The sequence below is a fragment of the Stenella coeruleoalba genome, assembly GCF_951394435.1.
Source record: "Stenella coeruleoalba genome assembly, chromosome: 14".
Classification (NCBI taxonomy): domain Eukaryota; kingdom Metazoa; phylum Chordata; class Mammalia; order Artiodactyla; family Delphinidae; genus Stenella; species Stenella coeruleoalba.
The window spans coordinates 23,893,199-23,920,376 of NC_137160.1; the positions used below are offsets into that span (position 1 = coordinate 23,893,199).

The following is a 27,178-nucleotide window of genomic DNA, read 5'->3' on the forward strand; positions in this document are numbered from 1 at the left end:
GACATCTGGGCACAGAGAGAAGCACGTGAGCAGAATTCAAGTCCTGCCATTCTTAGGTGCAGCTGGCACCCCAGGATTGTTTAGTAAAGAGATAAGAAGGGTTGGCCTCCCTAACAGACTGCAAGGTGCCCTTGTGAGGTTTCGTGGGCTTCAGGAGGGAAAGAGACCTTGAGAGGACTTGTTTGACTTTTAGTACTCATTCCCTAGAAGCCCCCCTCTATGTCTAACCTATATCACATATCTTTTCTTTTGACCTTTGGTAGAAGGATAGAGAGAGGTCTTGGTGAAATGGAAAGACAAGCCTGAGCTAAGAAAGTCTAGTTCCTTTGACCTGTGTTCCAGGGGAAGAACTGTTTCCCAACCTTCAAAGCATCTTATTGCCTCTCTGCTCTGGAATGAATGGTTCGTGGAGGTTAATAATTAACTCAGAGTGACAGGTTGACTTCTTTTTATTGCAGTTTCACTTTCCCACAGACACTGCCTTATTTTTATAGAGGTGCTTGTATCCCTTACCCCATCCTGAAGTCGGGTAGAATGAGAAGGGAATTTTCTACTTTTCTACTACGTTTTTGAAGATAGGGGAACATTGAAGTAGGGGTGATAATTGTACCACCGTGAGTACAGATCTCAGGTCTCAGCATCAAATCCTATTTCATGTTTTGACCTTCTTCCCATCCAAGGATTCTAGTCTAAATATTCCCAACATTGATTTTAGAAGAGAAATCCAATTCCCTCTCATATATAAATTTCTTTGTGATATTTTAATCTTGTGAACTATAAATTGATCCATTGTGTTTATTTTAAAAGTCATCTCTATTGATGGCAAGAATTACTACAAATACAATTTAATTTAGAGAAGTTGCCCTATCTCCCTATCTGTGGTTTCCTTAGACATTTTCCAAGCTACCCAAACCCCTCATTCATGTCTGGCCCTCCAGCATTACAGTAATTACACTAGACGGCAGAGGAATTGTTACCAGATAATATCTTAGAAATAGAGAAATTATGAGCTAATTTCAGGCCCTCTCAAATTAATGAGAATGTTCCTTGTGGAGTGCTACCAATGTAAACCTTTAAAAAATGGCAAGTGGGAGATATTTAAATCCTTTATCTGTGGAGCCCAGTCCAAGCTCAGCAAACACGCCCGTGTGCTGTTATCTGGCCGGTTGCTAGGGTAGCTCTTTTATCTTCCTTCTAGGTTTTATTAATGAAATTTCCTCTGGGACTTGGCTTTCACCAGCAACCTTTCTTGGGGTGTGACGGGATTATAGGGAGAGGAAATGAGGTCCTAGGAGGCATAACTCGGGCTATAGGACCATCCTCTGGGCTGGGAGGACCCTAATCCAGGGTAAGGACTGGAAGAGCCAGTGCCTCCCTCCTACATGGTCTGGAGTGCCTCCAGCTCGGATTTTGCACCTTTGATCGTGTTTTATTGACCTGGAATTACTTCTCTTCTGTGGGCATGACCAAAGGCTGTGCTTTAATGTGGTTGTCTCCAAGCAGTTGATTCCTCTGATCTCAAGATGATTTCCCACTTCTCTGCGTCTTATACCTTGGTGGGGGAGGTGGGCACAGAGGAGGAGAAGCCTGATGTTTTCTGGGCACTGAGCCAACCCTGTTGGGCATCTGATGCATTTATTTTTGCTGGTTCTGCTGCTTATGGTGCTGCCTTTCCACCACCACTACCGTCCCCAACCCCACCGGGGGCAGCTCCAACATTTCTATTAGGGAGTGGTAGTTCAGCCTGTTTGGAAGCGCTGGCATAAATTTATGGAAGACTGAGAAAATTCAGTCACCCATACAAAGAGTGAGAGGGCTAGCGATGTGAGGTTATGAAGGCTGAAGCCTGTGTCCCCAGCATGGGGTCCCTCGGTGTCACCCCTCTCCCGCTCTCCACGTGCGCAAACACTTCCTCCCCTGGGAAGTTTTCCTCTCCTCCACGGCCCTTCCTAGTCATCTCTTCCTTCTTTATGTATTTATTTATTTATTTATGCTCATAATCAAAACTTTATTGAAAAACTGACATCAAAATAGGAGAGCACTGTTGTATACCTTACAAAATTAAACATAATTCCATCATCTTGGTAGATGAACTAGAATTACTGAACAGATAAGGCTTTCTGTGATAGGACACAAATTCAGGAAGCTGCGTGGGTCATTAGTGGTGCTTTCTTCTACATGAGCACCCTTCTGTGAGTCTGGCCTTTCCTCCCATCAGCTGGCACAACACTGTTGAACAGCCAACACAAAGCATGCCATGTCTGAGCGTGGCTGAAAACTGTGGTAATCCTGTGGCAACCTGGACATTTTACATCCATAAAGAATTTGGACTTTGAACCAGCCAGTTTTTTTTTTTAATGTTTTTTCTTTTCTTCTTCCAAGGAAGGATGCAGTAAATCTCTAGCCAAAGGCATGTTGAGGCTTTCGCAAGCCCAGCCTGTCCAAAGCAGCAGCACTCACCTGGGCACATGGCGTCCTCTCCTTCCTTCCTTCCTTCCTTCCTTCCTTCCTTCCTTCCTTCCTTCCTTCCTTCCTTCCTTCCTTCCTCCCTCCCTCCCTCCCTCTCTCCCTCCCTTCCTTCCTTCCTTCCATTTTTTTTGGCTTATTTATTTTTCATTCTTTCTTAAATGGAACTTTTATTCCTTTCTGAGTTAATGTGGTCTCAGAAATCACTCTCTCTGGATTCAAATATTGGCTCTTCTGTCTACTGACTCTCTGACTTCAGACAGGTTATTTAGTTTCTTCAACAGTAGGATGGGATTAGTAATAGACCCGAGCTCTTGTTTGTTGTGGGTGTTCAGGGAGCTCATGAAGCATCTGGGGCTTAGTGCTCTATAGGTGCTCGTTTACAGGGTCCCTGCCAGCTCATTCAGCATGGTGCGTGAATGAGAAGAAGGTACCTCTTCCTCCTCGATTTCTTCCCCTTCTTACCCCCTCAGCCTGATGCCTTTGCTCTGCGAACACGGTGGCCCCACTCATTTGTAGCTCAAGCTGCTGATGCTATAATAATGCTCCCAGCTTGGGGGGTGATCACATCTGTTCAGTTGTACAAGTGAATCTCGTCTCCACACGCCATTGGTCATTTGAAGTCCTCTCATTTCCACCTTCCTTAATGTCTTTAGAACATTCCCATTACTTGGCCACCACCAGCCTAAGCCATGACCTGATTGGATCTTTCCTGAATTACTGCTCCAGTAGTAACTTCCTTACTCGACCTCCTGCATTCAGTCTCGCACACCTTCCCACAAATCACAGTGTTTCTAAGATGCAAGTATGGTTGTCATTTCTTTTTTTAAAAAAATAAATTTATTTTATTTATTCTTGGCTGCATTGGGTCATTGCTGTGTGCGGCTTTCTCTAGTTGCGGCGAGCGGGGGCTACTCTTCACAGTGGTGCGCAGGCTTCTCATTGCTGTGGCTTCTCTTGTTGCGGTGCCTGGGCTCTAGGTGTGCAGGCTTCATAGTTGTGGCTCACGGGCTCAGTAGTGGTGGCTCGCAGGCTTTAGAGTGCAAGCTCAGTAGTTGTGGCACACAGGCTTAGTTGCTCTGTGGCATGTGGGATCTTCCCGGACCAGGGCTTGAACCCATGTCCCCTGCATTGGCAGGCAGATTCTTAGCCACTGCACCACCAGGGAAGCCCTGGTTGTCATTTCTTAATTTAAAATCCTTCAAATTTTCCCCATTTCTCCTGGTGAAATCCAAACCCCTCAAGTGTAGCATACAAGGCCTGCAGGTGGGACTGTGCCTGGCTGTGCTGTGCCGTGCCGTGTCTCAGCTCCTTACCTGCCCTCCTCTCTGCAGGCTCCACCTCTTCTCCAACTCCCTTCCCCAGCAGTGATCGAGCCATATTGCAAACATTTCAGTTCAGTAGTTGATGTCAGTATTGATGATCTGAAGTATAAAGAGCTCAAATAAGTCCATTTTTAAAGTTAAAACCCAAAAAATACTTCACCAATCACAGACAGTTCACAAGGTACAGACAACTAGTGTACACACACACACACACACACACACACACACACACACACAGAAAAATGTTGAGCTCTATCAATAATCAAAAGATATTAAAAATCAAAGAACAACATTTTTCATATAATAATTAACCAAAGATTTTTAAAAGTTAATCTACGTTACTGACCAAAGATCTGTGATGCATTAATACTCCCGGTGAGGGGCAATGAGAACGTACCTGATTGGAGCACAAGGGAACTTTTGGGGTGATTGTGGTGATAAAAATTGTTCTATATCTGGATTGTGATGGTGGACACAGGTAGTATAATATTTATCAGAAACTCATTGAAATATATCTTTCAAATTGGTGCATCTTATCATACATAAACTCTAAGTCAAATTTAAAGACAACATGATTAACCAGGATTAGGTGAACAAGATGCTTTCATACGTTGGGAGGCTGGGGTGGGGGCAGGGTGATAACATCAATTGGCCCCATCTTTCTGGAAGGTGATTTTCTTCTATTTAAGAAAACAAACTCCAACGTGGTAATTTTCCTTCTAGAACAGCATCTTAAAGAGCACAAATTCAAAGGTGTATATCCAATATTTGTCACAGCAATGATAGCAGCTAAAAACTGGAAAAAGAACCAAAATGTTCTACAACAGGTGATTGGTTAAATTATGATTCGTCTGCATGGGGGCCACTGCCAGCCCAGGAGAAGGCTTTGTGTGAATTGGAAAAAGGCATCCCTTCTGGGGCAAATGCTCCCTCCCAGACTTGAGGGGGGCATCAGCTAAATTCTGGCCCCACTGGACCCCTCACCTGGGTACCTGTACAATCCTCAGGTCTAAAGCAGCATCTGTGATCCATACGAGGGTCCATGAGGCAGACATTAAAACTGCTGTCGTTCGGGACTTCCCTGGTGGCTCAGTGGTTAAGAATCTGCCTGCCAGTGCATGGGACACGGGTTCGATCCCTGGTCCGGGAAGATCCCATGTGCCGCGGAGCAACTAAGCCCATGCACCACAACTACTGAACCTGCATTCTAGAGCCCGCAAGCCACAACTACTGAGGCCCACGCACCTAGAGCCCATGCACCGCAACTACTGAGCCTGCATGCTGCAACCGCTGAAGTCCACCTGCCTAGAGCCTGTGCTCTGCAACAGGAGAATGCAATGAAGAGTAGCCCCTGCTCACCGCAACTAAAGAAAGGCTGTGGGCAGCAACGAAGACTCAGTGCAGCCAAAAAACAGACCCAACGCAGCCAAAAACCAATAAATAAATAAATAAAACTGATGCCTTTGAAGAACAATGGCATGGGAAAATGTTGAATAACGAATGGGGAGTTAAATGACAAATATAGTTATAATTTTACATATAATTCTACTTTTCTCAAAAATGTAAAATCACTAGAAGGAAACATACCAAAGTGTAACTGGTGGTTAACATGAGTGATAGAATCATGGGTGGCTTTCTCTTTTTTACACCTGCTTTTTCTGAATGTCCTGCTGTCAGTACTTTTTCTAATTGCGAAAAAGATGTACATTCTTACTTTCCTATTTAATAGGACTCTGTCGTGCTAATGCCGGCAACAGTGGTCTCTTTGGGCACAAGAGCAGATGGGAATTGTGTGCTGGAGTTAAGGCTAGAGCTGGGTGGGAGCAGAGGACGAGGGCTGCCTTGCTGAAGTCCCAGTGATTTCTTTGATAAAAGTAGATGTCTCTTACTTTATCCTCTGCTCTTTCCATTCTGCAGGTTTGAGACATTTGACGTGAACAGCTTTGAGCAGTTTTGTATCAACTATGCGAATGAGAAGCTCCAGCAACAGTTCAACTTGGTAGGTTTTTCTGGACCCGGACATGTCGGGTGGGGGAGACCTCTCTCCCCACCAGGGTGTGACAGACAGCCCGGCCTACTTCTCTTCTGTCCAGGGTCAGTGGGCTCTAGCTCTGCCCTGACCTGCCCTTGGTTTCCTGGTGGTGCCCCAGCTCTAGACAGGTGCTCCCCACTGCTCAGAAGAAGGTCAGTGATCCTCTCCTTGGCTTTGACTCCCACTCTTTTGACCCCGAGCTTCTGGGGTATTTGAGCAGTTGAAAGCCAGTTATGAGGCTTCTCGCTACTGGTTGAGGTATGACATTACAGGTGATTATTGGAGTGTCCTAGGGAAGGGTTCACATGGGAGTGAGGATCACCTAACTGAGCTTTTTTCTTCTGCATTCATGACTGTGACTTGTGCCTAAACCTTTTCTAGCGAGTATGCACCATCCTCCAGGGCTCAGAACCCATGTGGTTGAAGCTCAGGGGAGTTGAAAGTTAAGGTGTGTCTATAGTTCACTAACCTTGACCTTTCACTTCTTACACCAGCATGTATTCAAGTTGGAGCAAGAGGAATACATGAAGGAGCAGATCCCTTGGACCTTGATTGATTTTTATGATAACCAACCTTGTATTGACCTCATAGAAGCTAAGCTGGGCATCTTGGACCTGTTGGATGAAGAATGTAAGGTAAAACTGATGATGCCATCATTGAATCAGTTCAATTCTAGGCTTGGGGTGTGGGGCAGAGGACTGCTCTGTGGTGCAGGGGAACATGTGAGATCTCAAAGCTGGAATTTCATCTGTGATTAGCTGGCCTTTAGTTTGCTGGGAGAAGCACTGGTGTCTGTTCTGCATACTAGAAGATACCAGAAGGTAACACGTTGAGTATACTGGCAGGTATTGCTGCATTGGTGAACATGTGCCTCTTTGGGCAGAGACTGGGTGTTACGGATTGGCATGATGTGATGGTGGTATGGATTTGGTGCCCCAGATCACCTAGGTGCTGAGAGAAGGACCCCGACTTGCAGACAGGCATCCCACAGAGTGTGAGTCAAGAGCACAGGGTCATCTTTACCGTGCCAGATGGCTTGGGAGCGATAAGAGCCACATGCTTGGTAGCAGGTGAAAGCTGTAGATTTCCCCCATGTAGCTTGTCATGGATGCTACCTGCTATAACAGGAAGAGCCCTGAGTTGCCAACATGGAGAGAAACAGGCAGCCTCGGAAATGTGGGGCAGGGGAACTGGGTGTTATCAATCACCTAACTACTTTGGCCTTTGGTTTTCTGCTCTATAAATTGAGGGGGGTTGGATCTGATGATCTTCAAAACTTCTCCTGGTTTGGTGTTTGGTGATCAGGGGGTAAATGTATGCCAGCTCCTCCAGTGATGGAAACTCTAATCAAAAGGTGTAGAAGCCACGTGGTTCTCAGTATTGAAACGGAAGAGCCCAGTTGAGTTTACTTTCTGGTCTCCCATGTCTTCCCTCTAAAGGGTGGCTTGTGACTTGATGGTTTAGGAGGAGCAGATGTTTCCCTTCCAGAAGGACTCTCCAAGTTTCATTGCCTTTGAAAGTGAGAAGGAACAATTAATAAGACAGTGGAAGACAGAATGAAAATACACTGAAATCCACAGCACATTTTTTTTAGTGGTGAGAGTGGGCACCCTTGTCTTGTTCCTGATCTTAGAGGAAATGCTTTCAGTTTTTCACAACTAAGAATGATATTGGAGAGGAACCAAGATGGCGGAGTAGAAGGACGTGCTCTCACTACGTCTTACGAGAACACCAGAATCACAACTAGCTGCTGGACAATCATCGACAGGAAGACACTGGAACTCACCAAAAAAGATGCCCCACATCCAAAGGCAAAGGAGAAGCCACAATGAGATGGTAGCAGGGGCGCAATCACAGTAAAATCAGTTCCCATAACTGCTGGATGGGTGACTCACAGACTGGAGAACACTTATACCACAGAAATCCTCCCACTGGACTGAAGGTTCTGAACCCCACGTCGGGCTTCCCAACCTGGGGGTCCGGCAACAGGAGGAGGAATTGCTAGAGAATCAGACTTTGAAGCCTAGTGGGAATTGACTGCAGGACTTTGACAGGACTGGGGCAAACAGAGACTGTACTCTTGGAGGGCACACAAAAGTAGTGTGTGCATCAGGACCCAGGGGAAGGAGCAGTGACCCCGTAGGAGACTGAACCAGACCTACCTGCTAGTGTTGGAGAGTCTCCTGCAGAGGCGGGTGGGGGGTGGCTGTGGCTCACCGTGGGGACAAGGACACTGGCAACAGAAGTTCTGGGAAGTAATCCTTGGAGTGAGCCCTCTCAGAGTCTGTCATTAGCCCCACCAAAAGGCCAGGTAGCCTCCAGTGTTCGGTTGCCTCAGGCCAAACAACCAACAGGGAGGGAACCAGCTGCACCCATCAATAGTCAAGCGGATTAAAGTTTTACTGAGGTCTGCGCACCAGAGCAACAGTCAGCTCTGCCCACCACCAGTCCCTCCCATCAGGAAACTGACACAAGCCTCTTAGATAGCCTCATCCACCAGAGGGCAGACAGCAGAAGCAAGGAGAACTACAATCCTGCAGCCTGTGGAACAAAAACCACATTCACAGAAAGATAGACAAGATGAAAAGGCAGAGGGCTATGTACCAGATAAAGGAACAAGATAAAACCCCAGAAAAGCAACGAAATGAAGTGGAGATAGGCAACCTTCCAGAAAAAGAATTCAGAATAATGATAGTGAAGATGATCCAGGACCTCGGAAAAAGAATGGAGGCAAAGATCAAGAAGATGCAAGAAATGTTTAACAAAGACCTAAAAGAATAAAATACAAACAAACAGATGAACAATACAATAACTGAAATGAAAACTACACTAGAAAGAATCAATAGCAGAATAACTGAGGCAGAAGAACAGATAAGTGACCTGGAAGAGAGAATGGTGGAATTCACTGCTGCAGAACAGAATAAAGAAAAAAGAATGAAAAGAAATGAAGGCAGTCTAAGAGACCTCTGAGACAACATTAAACACAATAACATTCGCATTATACGGGTCCCAGAAGGAGAAGAGAGAGAGAAAGGACCGGAGAAAATATTTGAAGAGATTATAGTGGAAAACTTCCCTAACATGGGAAAGGAAATAGCCACCCAAGTCCAGGAAGCCCAGAGAGTCCCATACAGGATAAACCCAAGGAGAAACACGACGAGACACATAGTAATCAAACTGAGAAAAATTAAAGACAAAGAAAAATTATTGAAAGCAGCAAGGGAAAAATGACAAATAACATACAAGGCAACTTTCATAAGGTTAACAGCTGATTTCTCAGCAGAAACTCTACAAGCCAGAAGGGAGTGGCATGACATACTTAAAGTGAGGAAAGGGAAGAACCTACAACCAAGATGACTCTACCTGGCAAGGATCTCATTCAGATTCAATGGAGAAATCAAAAGCTTTACAGACAAGCAAAAGCTAAGAGAATTCAGCACCACCAAATCAGCTCTACAACAAATGCTAAAGGAACTTCTCTAAGTGGGAAACACAAGAGAAGAAAAAGACCTACAAAAACAAACCCAAAACAATTAAGAAAATGGTCATAGGAACATACATATCGATAATTACCTTAAACATGAATGGATTAAATGCTCCAGCCAAAAGACAGAGGCTTGCTGAATGGATACAAAATCAAGACCCATATATATGCTGGCTACAAGAGACCCACTTCAGACCTATGGACACATACAGACTGAAAGTGAGGGGATGGAAAAAGATATTCCATCCAAATAGAAATCAAAAGAAAGCTGGAGTAACAATACTCATATCAGATAAAATAGACTTTAAAATAAAGAATGTTACAAGAGACAAGGAAGGACACTGCATAATGATCAAGGGATCAATCCAAGAAGAAGATATAACAATTGTAAATATATATGCACCCAACATAGGAGGACCTCAATACATAAGGCAACTGCTAACAGCTATAAAAGAGGAAATCCACAGCAACACAGTGATAGTTGGGGACTTTAACACCTCACTTACACCAATGGACAGATCATCCAAAATGAAAATAAATAAGGAAATAGAAGCTTTAAATGACACAATAGACCAGATAGATTTAATTGATATTTATAGGACATTCCATCCAAAAACAGCAGATTACACTTTCTTCTCAAGTGTGTATGGAACGTTCTCCAGGAAAGATCACATCTTGGGTCACAAATCAAGCCTCAGCAAATTTAAGAAAATTGAAATCATATCAAGCATCTTTTCTGACCACAACGCTATGAGATTAGAAATCAATTACAGGGAAAAAAACGTAAAAAAGACAAACACATGGAGGCTGAACAATACGTTACTAAATAACCAAGAGATCAGTGAAGAAATCAAAGAGGAAATCAAAAAATATGTAGAGACAAATGACAATGAAAACACGACGATCCAAAACCTATGGGATGCAGCAAAAGCAGTTTTAAGAGGGGAGTTTATAGCTATACAAGCCTACCTCAAGAAACAAGAAAAATCTCAAACAATCTAACCTTAGACCTAAAGGAACTAGAGAAAGAAGAACAAACAAAACCCAAAGTTAGCAGAAGGAAAGAGATCATAAAGATCAGAGCAGAAATAAATGAAATAGAAACAAAGAAAACAGTAGGAAAGATCAATAAAACTAAAAGCTGGTTCTTTAAGAAGATAAACAAAATTGATTAGCCAGACTCATCAAGAAAAAGAGGGAGAGGACTCAAATCAATAAAATTAGAAATGTAAAAGGAGAAGTTACAACAGACACCACAGAAATACAAAGCATCCTGAGAGATTACTACAAGCAACTCGGTGCCAATAAAATGGACAACCTGGAAGAAATGGACAAATTCTTAGAAAGGTATAACCTTCCAAGACTGAACCAGGAAGAAATAGAAAATATGAACAGACCAATCCCAAGTAATGAAATTGAAACTGTGATTAAAAATCTTCCAACAAACAAAAGTCCAGGACCAGATGGCTTCACAGGTGAATTCTATCAAACATTTAGAGAAGAGCTAACACCCATCCTTCTCAAACTCTTCCAAACAATTGCAGAGGAAGGAACACTCCCAAACTCATTCTGTGAGGCCACCATCACCCTGATAGCAAAACCAGACAAAGATACTACAAAAAAAGACCATTACAGACCAATATCACTGATGAACATAGATGCAAAAATCCTCAACAAAATACTAGCAAACAGAATCCAACAATACATTAAAAGGATCATACACCATGATAAAGTGGGATTTATCCCAGAGATGCAAGGATTCTTCAATATACGCAAATCAATCAATGTGATACACCATATTCACAGATTGAAGAATAAAAACCGTATGATCATCTCAATAGATGCAGAAAAAGCTTTTGACAAAATTCAGCACCAATTTATGTTAAAAACTCTCCAGAAAGTGGGCATAGAGGGAACCTACCTCAACATAATAAAGACCATATCTGACAAACCCACAGCAAACATCATTCTCAATGGTGAAAAAGTGAAAGCGTTTCCTCTAAGATCAGGAAAAAGACAAGGTTGCCCACTCACACCACCATTATTCAACATAGATTTGGAGGTCCTAGCCACAGCAATCAGAGAATAAAAAGAAATAAAAGGAATACAAATTGGAAAAGAAGAAGTAAAACTGTCACTGCTTGCAGATGGCATGATACTATACATAGAGAATCCTAAAAATGCCACCAGAAAACTACTAGAGCTAATCAATGAATTTGGTAAAGTGGCAGGGTACAAATTTAATGCACAGAAATCTCTTGCATTCCTATACACTAATGATTAAAAATCTGAAAGAGAAATTAAGGAAACACTCCCATTTACCATTGCAACAAAAAGAATAAAATACCTAGGAATAAACCTACCTAAGGAGACAAAAGACCTGTATGCAGAAAACTATAAGACACTGTTGAAAGAAATTAAAGGTGATACCAACAGATGGAAAGATGTACCATGTTCTTGGTTTGGAAGAATCAATACTTTGAAAATGACTATACTACCCAAAGCAATCTGCAGATTCAATGCAATCCCTATCAAATTACCAATGGCATTTTTTACAGAGCTAGAACAAAAAATCTTTAAATTTGTATGGAGACACAAAAGACCCCAAATAGCCAAAGCAGTCTTTAGGGAAAAAAACGGAGCTGGAGGAATCAGACTCCCTGGCTTCAGACTATGCTACAAAGCTACAGTAATCAAGACAATATGGTACTGGCAGAAAAACAGAAACATAGATCAATGGAACAAGATAGAAAGCCCAGAGATAAACCCACGCACCTATGGTCAACTAATCTATGACAAAGGAGGCAAGGTTATACAATGGAGAAAAGACAGTCTCTTCAATAAGTGGTGCTGGGAAAACTGGACAGCTGCATGTAAAAGAATGAAATTAGAACCCTCCCTAACACCATACACAAAAATAAACTCAAAATGGATTCGATACTTAAATGTAAGACCGGACAGTATAAAACTCTTAGAGGAAAACATAGGAAGAACCCTCTTTGACATAAATCACAGCAAGATCTTTTTTGATCCACCTCCTAGCATAATGGAAATAAAAACAAAAATAAACAAATGGGACCTAATGAAACTTAAAAGCTTTTGCACAGCATAGGAAACCATAAACAAGATGAAAAGACAACTCTCAGAATGGGATAAAATATTTGCAAATGAATCAATGGACAAGGGATTAATCTCCAAAATATATAAACAGGCCATGCAACTCAATATTTAAAAAAACAAAGAGCCCAATCCAAAATGGGTAAAAGACCTAAATAGACATTTCTCCAAAGAAGACATACAGGTGGCCAAGAAGCACATGAAAAGCTGCTCAACATCACTAATTATTAGAGAAATGCAAATCAAAAGTACAGTGAGGTATCACATCCACCAGTTAGAATGGGCTTCATCAGAAAATCTACAAACAACAAATGCTGGAGAGGTTGTGGAGAAAAGGGAACCCTCTTGCACTGTTGGTGGGAATGTAAATGGATACAGCCACTATGGAGAACAGTACGGAGGTTCCTTAAAAAACTAAAAATAGAATTACCATATGATCCAGCAATCCCACTACTGGGCATATACCCAGATAAAACCGTAATTCAAAAAGACTCATGCACCCCAGTGTTCACTGCAGCACTATTTACAATAGCCAGGTCATGAAAGCAACCTAAATGCCCACTGACAGACGAATGGATAAAGAAGTTGTGGTACATATATACAATGGAATATTACTGAGCCATAAAAAGGAACGAAATTGGGTCATTTGTTGAGACGTGGATGGCTCTAGAGACTGTCATACAGAGTGAAGTAAGTCAGAAAGAGAAAAACAAATATCGTATATTAACGCATGTATGTGAACCTAGAACAATGGTACAGATGAACCAGTTTGCAGGGCAGAAGTTGAGACACAGATGTAGAGAACAAACGTATGGACACCAAGGGGGGAAAGCCGTTGTGGGGTGGGGATGGTGGTGTGATGAATTGGGCGATTGGGATTGACATGTATACACTGATGTGTATAAAATTGATGACTAATAAGAGCCTGCTGTATAAAAAAATAAATTAAATTTAAAATTTTTTTGAAAAAAGAATGATGTTGGCTGTGGGTTTGTCATATGTGTTCTTTATTATGTTGAGGTAGGTTCCCTCTATGCCCACTTTCTGGAGAGTTTTTATCATAAATGGGTGTTGAATTTTGTCAAAAGCTGTTTCTGCATCTATTGAGATTATCATATGGTTTTTATCCTTCAGCTTGTTAGTATGGTGTATCCCATTAATTGATTTGCATATATTGAAGAATCCTTGCATTCCTGGAATAAACCCCACTTGATCATGGTGTGTGATCCTTTTAATGTGCTGTTGGATTCTGCTTGCTAGTATTTTGTTGAGGATTTTTGTATCTATGTTCATCAGTGGTATTGGCCTGTAATTTTCTTTTTTTGTGACATCTTTGTCTGGTTTTGGTATCGGTGATGGTGGCCTCATGCAATGAGTTTGGGAGTGTTCCTCCCTCTGCTGTATTTTGGAAGAGTTTGAGAAGGATAGTTGTTAGCTCTTCTATAAATGCTTGATAGAATTTTCCCGTGAAGCCATCTGGCCCTGGGCTTTTGTTTGTTGGAAGATTTTTAATCACAGTTTCAACTTCACTGCTTGTGATTGATCTGTTCATATTTTCTGTTTCTTCCTGGTTCATTCTCAGAAGGTTGTGCATTTCTAAGAATTTGTTTCTTCCAGGTTGTCCATTTTACTGGCATATAGCTGCTTATAGTAGTCTCTCATGATCCTTTGTATTTATGATGTGTCACTTGTTAGTTCTACTTTTTCATTTCTAATTCTGTTGATTTGAGTCCTCTCCCTTTTTTTCCCTGATGTGTCTGGCTAATGGTTTATCAATTTTTTTAATCTTCTCAAAGAACCAGCTCTTAGTTTTATTGATCTTTGCTATTGTTTCCTTCATTACTTTTTCATTTATTTCCAATCTGATCTTTATGATTTCTTTCCTTTTGCTAGCTTTGGGTTTTTTTATTCTTTTTTCTCTAATTGCTTTAGGTGTAAGTTTAGGTTATTTGAGATTTTTCTTGTTTCTTGAGGTAGGATTGGGTTGCTATAAACTTCCCTCTTAGAATTGCTTTTGCTGCATCCCATAGGTTTGTGGTTGTCATGTTTTCATTGTCATTTGTTTCTGGGTATTTTTTGATTTCCTCTTTAATTTCTCAGTGATCTCTTGGTTATTTAGTAGTGTGTTGTTTAGCCTCAATGTATTTGTATTTTTTACAGTTTTTTTTTTCCTGTAATTGATATCTAGTCTCATAACACTGTGGTCAGAAAAGTTTGCTTATACGATTTCAGTTTTCTTAAATTTCCCAAGGCTTGATATGTGACCCAAGATGTGACCTATCCTGGAGAATGTTCCATGTTCACTTGAGAAGAAAGTGTATTCTGTTGTAGTTGAATGGAATGTCCTGTAAATATCAATTAAGTCCATCTGGTCTAATGTGTCATTTAAGGCTTGTGTTTCCTTATTTATTTCCTGTTTGGATGATCTGTCCTTTGGTGTAAGTGGGGTGTTAAAGTCTCCCACTATTATTGTGTTAATGTTGATTTCTGCTTTTATGGCTGTTAGCGTTTGCCTTATGTATTGAGGTGCTCCTACGTTGGGTGCATAAGTATTTATAGTTGTTATGTCTTCTTGGATTGATCCCTTGATCATTATGTACTGTCCTTCCTTGTCTCATGTAAGTCTTTATTTTAAAGTGTATTTTGTCTGATACGAGTATTGCTACTCCAGCTTTCTTTTGATTTCCATTTGGTTGGAATATCTTTTTCCATCCCCTTACTTTCAGTCTGTATGTGTCCCTAGGTCTGAAGTGGGTCTCTTGTAGACAGCGTATATATGGGTCTTGTTTGTGTATCCATTCAGCCAGTCTATGTCTTTTGGTTGGAGCATTTTATCCATTCACATTTAAGGTAATTATCAATATGTATGTTCCTATTAACCTTTTTCTTAATTGTTTTGGGTTTGTTTTTGTAGGTCCTTTTCTTCGCTTGTGTTTCCTACTTAGAGAAGTTCCTTTAGCATCTGTTGTAGAGCTGGTTTGGTGGTGCTGAATTCACGTAGCTTTTGCTTGTCTGTAAAGCTTTTGATTTCTCCATTGAATCTGAATGAGATCCTTGCTGGGTAGAGTAATCTTGGTTGTAGGTTTTTCCCTTTCATCATTTTAAATATGTCCTGCCACTCCATTCTGGCCTGCAGAGTTTCTGCTGAAAGAGCAGCTGTTAACCTTATGGGGATTCCCTTGTATGTTATTTATTGTTTTTCCCTTGCTGATTTTAATATTTTTTTGTAGATAGGTTCCATTAATGAGTGTCTCGGTGTGTTTCTCCTTGGGTTTATCCTATATGAGACTCTCTGCATTCTTCAGACTTGATTGACTATTTCCTTTCCCATATTAGGGAAATTTTCCGCTATAATCTCTTCAAATATTTTCTCAAACCCTTTTTTTTTCTCTTCTTCTTCTGGGACCACTATAATTCGAATGTTGGTGTGTTTAATTGTCCCAGGGATCTCTGAGACTGTCCTCAGTTCTTTTCATTCTTTTTTCTTTATTCTGCTCAGTGGTATTTAGTTCCAGTATTTTATCTTCCAGGTCACTTATCCATTCTTCTGCCTCAGTTATTCTGCTATTGATTCCTTCTAGAGAATTTTTATTTTCATTTATTGTGCTGTTCATCACTGTTTGTTTGCTCTTTAGTTCCTTTACGTCCTTGTTAAACATTTCTTGTATTTTCTCCATTCTGTTTCTGAGATTTTGGATCATCTTTTCTCTCATTACTCTGAATTCTTTTTCAGGTAGACTGCCTATGTGCTCTTTATTTGTTTGGTCGTGTTGGATTTTACCTTGCTTCTTCATCTGCTGCATATTTCTCTGTCTTCTCATTTTATTTAACTTACTGTGTTTGAGGTCAGAAAGCAGGCTGCAGGATCATAGTTCCTCCTACTTCTCTCACCCGGTGGGTGAGGTTGGTCCAGTGGCTTGTGTAGGCTTCCTGGTGGAGGGGACTGGTTCCTGTGTTCTGGTGGGTGGGGCTGGATCTTGTCCCTCTGATGGTCAGGGCCACGTCAGGTGGTGTGTTTTCAGGTGTCTGTGAGCTTAGTATGACTTCAGGCAGCCTGACTGCTAATGGGTGGGGTTGTGTTCCTGTCTTGCTAGTTGTTTGCATGAGGGGTCCAGCACTGGAATATGCTGGCCCTTGGGTGGAGCCGGGTTTTAGTGTTGGGATGGAGACCTCTGGGAGAGCTCTCACCGATTAATATTACATGGGCCCAGGAGTTCTCTGGTGGTCCAATGTCCTGGACTCAGCTCTCCCACCTCAGAGGCTCAGGCCTGTCCCCCAGCTGGAGCACCAAGACCTTGCAAGCCACACGGCATGGAAGAAAAGGAAGAAGAAACAAACAAAGAGACAAAATCCCAAGACAAATGGTAAAAGCAAAACTAAACAGACAGAATCACATGAAGAAACATACACACACGCACTCACGAAAAGAAAAGAAAAAAAGAGGATGAAGAAGAGGAGAGCAACCAAACCAATAAACAATCTCAAAAACTAAAACAAACACTAAAAAGTAAACTAATAAATACACAGAACCAGGAACAAATCAAATGCAGAAAGCAAACTAAAAAAAGGCAATGAAAGCATAAAGCAAACACACAAAAACGATAAAAAAATGTAAAGACGAAAGATGAAAACAAAAGGAAAAAATACAAAACAAAGTAGTAAAGTAAAAATAGATAATATAGTTTAAAATAAAATGAAAACAAAGCAAAACAAAGAAAGAAACACAAGGAAAAAACAATATAACAAAAAAGTACAGTAGAAAGAAGAAAAAAATAAAAATAAAAAATAAAAGAATAATCATAAAAAAAGAACAATGGAACAAAACAAAACAAACAAAGAAAAAAAAGTAGTGATGTTTTCCTGGGGCCTCAGCTGTCAGTGTCTGTGTCCCTCCAGTGAGCCGCAGCCAGTCCCTGCCCATCCAGGAAGTCGTCTTATACTTCTTGGTAGGTCTCTGCTGTGGGCATTTTTGGGCCAGCTGAGCCTCCCATCTGGCTTTCCTCCTGCGTGTACTTGTCCCCAAAGTTCACAGCCTCAATTGTGGGAACACTTGTTGTCTATTCACGTATTCCACACATGCGGGGTTTACCAAGCCAATTGCAGGGATTTTAACCCCCTGCTTCTGCAGCTGCACAGAGAGATTTCCCTTTCTCTTCTCTGGTCGCAGAGCCCCTGGGGTTCAGCTTTGCCTTTGGCCCCGCCTCTGCGTGTGAGCTGCCCTCAGGTGTCTGTTCCCCTCCCAGGCAAGAGCGGGTGAAAGCAGCGGCTGTAAATGCTCACTTGCTCACTCAGGCCGGGGGGAGGGAGGGATACAGCAGTCACAGTTGGAATGTGCAGGTGTGCCTGCAGCAGCACAGGCTGGCACGAAGTTGCAAGAGCCTGAGGTGCGCTGTGCCTTCTCCCGGGGAAGTTAGTCCCGCATCGCGGGACCCTCGGCAGGGCAGGCTGTACAGGCTGCCGGGAGCGTGTGGGCAGTGACCTGCCTTGCACACAGGACCCTTGGTGGCAGCGGCAGCAGCCTCTGGGTTCCGAGGTGAGAGCTGCGGCTCACGCTCACACTTGTGTAGGCGTTGCCCTGCCGTCTGTGGGCGCACGGAGCAGGAAGCTCCTCTTCTCCCGCAGCCCGCCACAGTGGATTCTTGCTGTCCAGCAGGCCCAGGTTTTTTCCTGGACTCCCTCCCGGCTAGCTGTGGCACACTGACCCCTTCAGGCTGCGTTCACGCCGCCAACCCCAGTCCTCTCCCTGCACTCCGACCGAAGCCCGAGCCTCAGCTCTTAGCCCCTGCCCGGCCCTGCGGGTGAGCAAACAAGCCTCTCGGGCTGGTGAGTGCCGGTCGGCACCGATCCTCTGTGCGGGAATCTCTCCGCTTTGCCCTCTGCACCCCTGTTGCTGCGCTCTCCTCCGTGGCTCCAAAGCTTCCCCCAGCCCTGCCAGTGAGGGGGCTTCCTAGTGTGTGGGAACTTTTCCTCCTTCCCAGCTCCCTCCCAGAAGGGCAGGTCCTGTCCAGATTCCTTTGTCTCTTTTTTTTTTTCTTTTGCCCTACCCAGTTACATGGGGATTTTCTTGCCTTTTTGGAAATCTGAGTTCCCCTGCCAGTGTTCAGTAGGCGTTCTGTAGGAGTTGTTCCACATGTAGGTGTAGTTCTGATGTATTTGTGGGGAGGAAGCTCATCTTCACGTCTTACTCCTCTGCCGTCTTGAAGGTCCTCCCGCCCACATTTTTATCTGATGGTTTTCAGCACATTTTCAAAGCTGGGGACTTCATCTGGAGTCAGGTTCAGGAACAGGTAATTCCTCAGTGTGGCAGAGGTGAGCCTTGTCTTGCTCCACCTGTGAGGTTGTGGTAAAGGTGATAAGAAGTTGTCCCTGGCCCGAGTGGCACTGGCTCAATGACAGAAGTCCAGCCCAGGCCCTCCAGTCTCCCCTCCCGGTGTTCACCACTCACTCATATTCTTGGCCAATAGCTCCCTTCTGACCCTCGGGGAACACGCTCCCCTTCCCCTTGTGGCCCTCTGTGATCCTCTCCATAACCTTCCCCAGCTCCACACCCCCACCCATGGCCTCGGTCCCGTTGTGGCCGCTGAGCCAGCGCAGCCCCCCAGGCCCTGGATCCAGGAGGGCTCCAGCTCTTCTTTCCCCTACCCAGTTGTGAAGTCCAAGGTCATACAGGGCTCTGAGGCAGGCGGCTTGTTCTGCATTGCTCTACCTGGCTCTGTGCTGAAGCGCTGACTACACCAAAACCACGGCCCCAGGGGCCTGGCCTCTCCTTGCGCCTTACACACACCTCCCATTGGAACAGCCCAGTGCCTCAGGGTGATTGAGTCTGTGAATTCAGCAGCTGTCTAATCAGTTGTCCCTGATTTCTCCTGCCTTTGGCAGGCAATCCAGGACTACTTGTGCGTTTGTTTTGGCTCACAGTTTGAGGTTCTCAGAGGCGCCACTACCCTAGGGAACGTGTCCCAGGAATGTCAGGTCATAGCGGTGAGAACACGGGTCCCAGTGCAAGGTGGGAGACCTCAGACTGCTGTCCAGAGAGTGGGACCCAGGCCTCTGGGTGAGGGAGTGGGGGGCACTCAGTGCAGCACTGGGCGGGGCAGCAGGTGGTTCCGGGAGTGGTGGAGGAGTGCTTAGCAGTGCAGCCGAAAAGTAGGCAGTGGTTGCAGGGAGGACCAAGGTGCAAGTATTCAGCAGTTTTGAAAGTAACTTCACCAAATCCCTAGACTTTGAAGCCTTGGGTATTCCCGGGGCAGTAGGGGTCCCCAGACATTTCTGTTCAGTCTTCCTACAGAATGCACGCTGCCTATATTACTTTCAAGAAGCTAAGGGGAAGTAAAATCCGGCTGTGTTTATTGGGATGGTCTCTGCCTTATGCTCTGTGGTGCCTTCTGTTTGGGTTTGTAAAATTAGGTGATTTAAGTCGCAGACTGTATCCAACTCAAACTCCTGCCAGACACCCAGAATGTATTATGCATCTACTGTATGTCTGGTCTTGAGGGGAAAACCCTCAGGAGTGGAGGCAGGGATCGCCCTGCCGGCCAGCAAAGGGTGAAGAGGGACAGGATGGTGCTGGGGAAGAGCTTGGCCTGAGTGAGGGCGAGGGGCCCGCAGAGGGCCGTGGGCAGGGACCAGAGCCCAGCAGGGGCAGCGGACTGACAGCCGAGTGACCTCAAGGGCAGGGCACACCAAGGCAGAAAGAGTGCTGAGCTGCACGCAGCCCCGGCAGTTCTGCTAGGTCCTTGCTTCCCCATCCCTGCGGCTCCTTAGAAGGGAAGGTCTGAGGATAAGCCTGGGTTTCTTGCTAGTCAAGCTGGTGGGGACTAGAGTGTCCCGTTGGATTGGGGGTAGTACTGTGAATGTGACACTTTCAAACTCACTAGCCGCCAGTCACAAGTATAGCAGGGGAGGCAAGCTGAACACCAAATTAAGGAATAAAACAAAACCCCACAGTGTGGTCGCCATCTTGCACCAGGTTTAACCGCTCTGGGAATCCAGGGTCATTCAGCATAATCTGATTCAGCTTCTAGTAACAGATGGAGTTTTAACCAACAGTTATTACTTTTGTCAAGTCATGAAACTGTACACTTACAGAGGGTGCATTTGGCTGTTTGGAAATCATACTGTAAATCTGACTTTAGAAAACAGGGCAGCCTGCTGCACCCTTCTAGCAGCACCCGTGGCTCTGACCTAAGCAGGTTAGGGATCCCCATGGAATTGCTCACACCTGGGCAGCTTGCGTCTCTCGGGAGCCATCCTGTTGGATGTGGAGCTGCCTCAGATACACTCTGCAGGGTGAGAAAGAATCAGGAGATCGTGCTGTGAAGAAGTGGGTTCTGCGACCCCCATGCGACAGGCCACGAAGCCACATGAAGTAAGAAGCAGCCGTCGGGAAAATCACTTCTCCTGGAGAAGACACCTAGTGGTAGGCGGTACCAGTGGGCTGAGATTTAAATGAGAAACGTGGAGACCGGGTAGCCATGGACTGAAAGGGGCAGCACGCAGGGTGGGTCTCCTCAGCCTGTGCTGGGTGCCGGAAGCTGCAGAGGAGGCGTGGGGACCAGGACAGCAAAGTGCTCCGGATTCCTCCGGGTGGGAAAGCTTCCCTACAGTCATGAATTTATCGTCAGACCCAGGCTGAGCCGCAAACTACAGCTGCTCCTCAGTAACCACGGCCAGGGGAGAGGGTGTTTGCTTGTGGAAAACGATAGTTTCCGGGCTGCTCGTAACAAAACTCTCCTCCCCCGGCGCTAAGGCTGCTGTGGGTGCTGTGGACATAAGTGCGTCTACGCCGAATTCAGACCCCGAGTTCCCTGCCCTCCCCATGTCTCGGTCATCAGTCCCTCCCTCTTGGAGGAACAAACTGCTTAGGGCTGCTGGATTTGAGATGTCAGTGCGTGTTTCCTCATAAATCACATACTTGCATTTTAGCAGGAATTTTGTGAAAATGATACTTTGACCCCTGGAAGCAATTCTAGTGAATGAAGATACAGACACCGTCTCAGGTTGAGGAGACTGCGTTAGGGACCCACGAAGGAAGGCCTGGGTCGGGGAGGCAAGCTCTGACCTGTTGACTGGGATTCTCTGTTTCATGGAACCCAGCCTGCGGAGCCGACGAGGATGGACCTTCCTAATTAATGTATTATTGTTGAGGCAGTAGAAGGAAGGCAGCCTGCAGACGGGGAGGTCAATACCCTTCGGTTTCCTGACCTGGGCAGGGCTGCTCTCATGAGCGTTTACTGTGGATCAAGACCAAGGGCTTGTGGTTTCCTAGGACGTCACCCCAGAGGCTACGGCTTGTGCGCAGCTTTGAAGCCTGTGGTGGAGGCGGGGGAAGTGCCTTTCCCGCATTCATCCACCCTGCGAACCCCATGTTCCCTTCAACACACATCAGAGGGGCTCGAGCAAGCACTGAGATCATCTCCCCGGATGACAGGGAAATGGAAACACTGAGAAGAAAGTTTCAGGGGGAAAGCGTGCCCAGGGCAGCTGTGTAAGCAGGGGTCACATGAGGGGAGAGGGGTTCTGAGCAAAGGGAATGTCACGTTCACAGAGTATGAAATGGTCCTATCTGTCCAGAGAGCCCATGGCGGTGGCAGGCGAGGGCGGGAGGAGGAACCGTCCAAGAATATGAGGCTCGGCCTTGCCTGCCCGGCGAAGGCGTTTGGACTTGACTCTGGAGGCTCTGGGGGTGGAAGGGTGTGAAGCAGGGGAGAGGTGTGATCAGATGTGACTCACTTTTCGACAGGTCTCCCTGGCAACTGTGTGAAACGTAAGCTGCAGAGAGACCGGAGTCAGCAGTGCCCTGGCAGCGCTGCGCTTGTCCAGCCGGGAGGAGATGCCGAGGGCTCTAGGCGAGGAGCAGAGGGGCTGAGGAGGGAGGGCAGCAGTGGTGAGGGCCTCGGAGGCCCTGCATCTGGCAGCGAGTTGTTGCTTAGAGCAGTTTCAAGGAAGTTGTCTGGGCAGAAGCCTGATTTCAGTAACTTGAGGAGAGAATAGGAGGTGAGGCCGTGGAGATGGCAAGTCTGAATTCCTTTCCGGAAAGGAGGAGGTGAGAGAGAGGAGAGGTGGGAGAGGCTTCCGGGAGAGGGAAGCTGGGTGGATCCAGGTCTCCAGGAGGCAGGGGTGCGTGTGCAGGATGCCGGCTAGGGGAAGAAGCGCTCCCTTCCGTGAGAAGGGCCCAAAGGATCGAAGGGCTGTGGATGCAGCTGAGTTTCTGGATGTAGAGCAGGAATTTGAAGTTTCCTGCTTGACAGCTGGCTTCCCTATGAGGGAGCAAACGAGGCATCTGCTAAGACGCAGCAGGGTTAGAAGCTGAAGAGAACAGAGGAGGAGGGGACAAGGTGTCCTACAAACAGGGACGAGCAATACCGAGTGCAGAGATGTGTTTACTGAGGTCAGAGACCATAAAGTGAGATGTGGGAGTCGTCGGAGTCAACTCTCCCCTTCAATCTGGGCACAGTGTCTTAATCCATGGCAGTGACGCTCACAGTGAAATTTGGTTTTATTTTCTGGCGGCAATACTAAATTATATTAACTTAACAGCAGGAGTCGATTAAGGGAAGAGGAGCTGACATGTGATCTTAGCCAGCCACCCAGGTGTGGGAAGGGACAGGATGGGTCGTTGAGTTGCTCTAGAATTAGCGTCTCGCTGAGCACACGGAAAGGCTGTTTTGTGAGGGTGGATAAGTGAAGGCCCGGAACTGGCCTTGGAGAAGATGGCTGCCAGGTGGGGAGGAAGGAGCCACCTCCACCCAGAGCTGTTAGGACAGCAGAGTCCTGGAGGCCCAGCTATCGCAGGAGGATTCGGGGTTGATGGGGGCAGGGTCATTTGAGAGGGCATCAGGGAGCCCACGGAGGTATGGGATGGAGTGAGATAGTGACCAGGGAGGCGGCCGTCGTGGCAGTGGCCCCGGAAAACGGGACAAGGAGCGGAGATGGAATAACTGGCTTTGGGGTCCTTATCGGTCAGCTCTTGTCAACTGTTGGGCTGGGGCAGGCTTTGGCCCCTGGCGATGTCCCAGGCCAGTGGATGGCAGCCAGACATCTTCAAGAGAGAGTACGGTTTCCGACAAGGTTCCAGGAGCACCTTGGTGAAAAGTTGTCCTGGGCCACAGGGTTTATACCCCAAGCTGTTGAGGGGCTTAGTAAGTCTGAGGACTTTCATTCCCCTCCCCCCACCCCCATGTTTTCTCTGTTTTATTTCAATAACAAAGAGTAAAGTCAGGTTTAATGCATTTTTAACAGCTTTATTAAGATAGAATTAGTGAACCGTACAATTCACCTGTTTAAAATACACAATTCAGTGTTTTTTAGTATATTCAGAGTCATGCAGCCGTCACCACCACAATCAATTTTAGAACATTTTCATCGTCCCCTAAAGAAACCCCTTAGCAGTCACTCTCCATTCCCCCACAGCCCTAGGCAGCCACTAGTCTACTTCCTATCTCTGGAGATTTGCCTGTCTGGGACCCGGGCCTTCACTTTTTGCTGTGACCAGTGGCCAACAGAGCAGGTCAGGGGGACTTGCCCTCTGAGGGACAGTACCCACCTAGATGAGGACAGAGCTGGGGTCCAGGCTCCTGGTCCAGTGCCTTTGGGGAGGAGAGTAAGGAAGCTTGCATGAAGCTGCTGGCAGATTCTTTCTTAAAGGATTTGATTTGCTGCATATTCCAGACCTACTGATAACCACACTCTATTGTAGCTTTTATCAAAATACAAAATTTGCTTTCTGTCTCTTACGCCTGTTCTAAATCTACTTTTTGGAAGGATTTTTGGAAATAACTACATCCTGCCTAACCGTGCCTTTGTGGTTACCTTTAAAACTCTCTCGTCAGGCAGGAAAGCATGATAGTGAGGAGCACATGCTCTAGAGCCTGTCCTGGTTTGAACCCCAGTTCTGCTATTTCCCAGCTGTGTGACCTTGGGCAAGTTACCTAACCTCTCTGTCTCAGTTTCTTCATCTGTAAAATGTATACAGCCATAGTACCTAGCTCATGGGATTATTGCGAGGATTGAATAGTTAATACATCGAAAATGTATAGAGAACTGCCTGGCAGTAAGTTCTTTGGGCATTTGCTTTGCTTATTATCTGAGATTCTTAATGGTTGTGGATTCCTGCTGGCCCTTATTTTTAGTCAAGGGTGGGGGTGAGAAGAGAGACTGACCCTTGTCAGGAAATATGTATACCTATGACCTTGACTCCTGGCCTCCCTCACTCATTGATTTATGCAAGTCTGAATTAGAGACTATGTGGAATTATGGAGTCTGCTAACAGAAGTCCAATTTCATTGTCAAGACAAGACGATTTTGATACTGGCAAATACAAGTGTTGACCAGGCGGGGCTTCTCATCATAGCCCTACCCTTTCTGTTCTGTCTTGCCCGGTTCTGCCAGTGCTGGGTCCATTGTGTTCCTGTTCTCCAGCCTCGCCTCCTGACAGCTCCGCCAGGCTGCCCTCTTGCTTCCCCCCGTACCTGGTGTTTCTAAACCCGGGATGCTTGGAGACAAATATAAAACAATATATTTTTAAATGCTCAATTAAATAGATTTTATTTTGTCTGCCCAACACAATTAATAGTCTCCTTCAAGAAGGAGTTTCCTTAAAAATCCTGTGGCACTTAGCACTGGATATTCAATCCTAGTTACACCAAGTTGGATATTGAGAAAAATCTGTTTGCTTACAAAGTATTTGAGAAATTTCTTCTCAAGTGTGTAAGCATTTTTCTTATGGCAGAGGTATTATTAATTTACTAAACAAAGCCCTTTTTAAATGGCTAGTTCAAGGGTCACCTTCAACCCTGCCTGATCCAAATATACAATCTAAACTAACGAAAAGGGCAAAAGGCAGTTGGTGGCCCATAGCTGAGGAAGGTGCGTGTGCAGCGATGCTCAGGGATGACAGGTGGTGGGGAGCACCTTCCCATCAGCAGAGGCACCATCTTTCTTGATAATTTGAGTGGTGGTTACAGTGACTTCGTGTTGTGCTTTCAACAAAGCAAGATGCTTTTTCACTTCTGAAGCCATCTCTAAAGATATTAAAAGAGGCTGCCCTTCAGAATTATTAATGTAGTAAATCTCTAACTTTAAATTTGGGGGGGGTAGAGGTTAGTACTGCGTAGCTCGATCACCAGGTACTTAGCACCCAGTGCATGGCTGGAATCCAATTTTTTTTTTTTTTTGCGGTACGCGGGCCTCTCACTGCTGTGGCCTCCCCCGTTGCGGAGCACAGGCTCCAGACGCGCAGGCTCAGCGGCCATGGCTCACGGGCCCAGCCACTCCGCGCCATGTGGGACCTTCCTGGACCGGGGCACGAACCCGTGTCCCCTGCATCGGCAGGCAGACTCTCAACCACTGCGCCACCAGGGAAGCCCTGGAATCCAATTTTAAGTTCTTTGAGGGACAGGAAAAAAAACAGTAAGTCATACTTCTGAACCCAACAAACTTACTTTACAGTTTATAGAGACAAGACAATACACAAAAAACAAATGATGAACAATATTAGGCAGTGCATATGTAAGAGCTAAATTGGAAGAATTCCAAAGCGAGATCAAGGGTGGTCAGGAAAGGCTCCAGAGAAAAGGACAGACTTGAGCTGAGCCTGGACGCTGGTATTCAGATGGCCCTAGAGAGAGACAGTGGGCTTTCCTGCTGCAGGACTTGACCTGAGTGAGCAGGAACTTGGCGCTGGAGGCGGATGTGGTGTGTTCATGACCCTGAAGTCACTGGCCCCACCAGAGCAAAGAAGCATCTTCAGATTTATCCTGTGGGTTATGATTCTACTCCTGTGACCTTGGCCTCCACCCTCTTCCTCTCCCAACTCTTCTAGCGTCTGCCAGACGGCAGGTTCTTGGAGGCTCAGTGCACCCCTTCAGGGTGCCAGCGTACAGGGCATGTTGAGGGCATGCCATGTGGGGTCCCAGGTGTTCACGGTTGAATCTGCTTTCCACGTCCAGTTAGGGTCCAGGTCTCAGAGCTGAATCCAGCCTCATGAGGTCAGCTTCCTGGTGGACTCCATCACTCTGCCATGACTCTTGGCTTCCTTTTCCCTCTTCACAAAGCACCTGATTTTGTGGATCCACAGGTCCCCAAAGGAACTGACCAGAACTGGGCTCAGAAGCTCTATGACCGGCACTCCGGCAGCCAGCACTTCCAGAAACCCCGCATGTCCAACACGGCCTTCATTGTCGTCCACTTTGCAGATAAGGTGGGTCTCCTCTTGGTGGGCCCGGTGCTCCGTGAGCCGTGTCCAAGGTGGACTCGGGGTTCCTGGGCTAAGAGGGAGCTGACCTTTGAATTCAGAGGGCCTGGAGTCTCTTGGGTGGGGCCTTGTCTACTCTCCTGGAGCCTGAGAGAGAAGAAGAAAGAGTGATTCTTCTTCAGGTGGCTGCTTTCCTGGCAGCTGGCGTAAACTTAGAATTTCTCTACGTGGGTTGTGTTCTGTGTGCGCTAGCCCAGTGCTTCTCAAGTTTTCATGTGTGTGCAGGTCACCTGGGGTATTGCTCAAAGGCAAGTTCTAATTCAGTTGATCTGGGGTGAGGCTGACCAGCTGCGTTTAGAGCACCCAAAGGAAGCCTTCTATTAAAGGCCATCTTGCAGGAACTCCTTTTTAAAAACAATTTGGTTTTCCGCAGAATGAATATTCAGCTCCCTCTATGTGAACCCTGATCACATCTTGGGTTTGCAGTTTGGATGAGAACATCTGTGGGTTTCCCATGTACGCACAGCTCTTTTCAGAAAACGCTGTGGATGAGCTGAAAC

At 45.6% G+C, this 27,178-nt stretch overlaps 1 protein-coding gene and 1 pseudogene across 3 annotated transcripts in view; one reads left to right on the plus strand and one right to left on the minus strand.

Moving 5' to 3' along the window:
* Positions 1–27,178, plus strand: part of MYO5B (myosin VB) — a 384,462-nt gene that overhangs the window by 256,565 nt on the left and 100,719 nt on the right. For both annotated transcript variants that reach the window (XM_079943248.1, XM_079943249.1), the window contains exons 11-13: positions 5,709–5,790; positions 6,318–6,458; positions 26,502–26,624. In XM_079943248.1, the coding sequence (XP_079799374.1) occupies positions 5,709–5,790; positions 6,318–6,458; positions 26,502–26,624 (346 nt within the window). The remainder of the gene's footprint in view (positions 1–5,708; positions 5,791–6,317; positions 6,459–26,501; positions 26,625–27,178) is intronic.
* On the minus strand, positions 2,159–2,414 carry LOC307197230 (small ribosomal subunit protein eS27-like; annotated as a pseudogene). The gene has a single exon. The product of its transcript is annotated as a small ribosomal subunit protein eS27-like (transcript).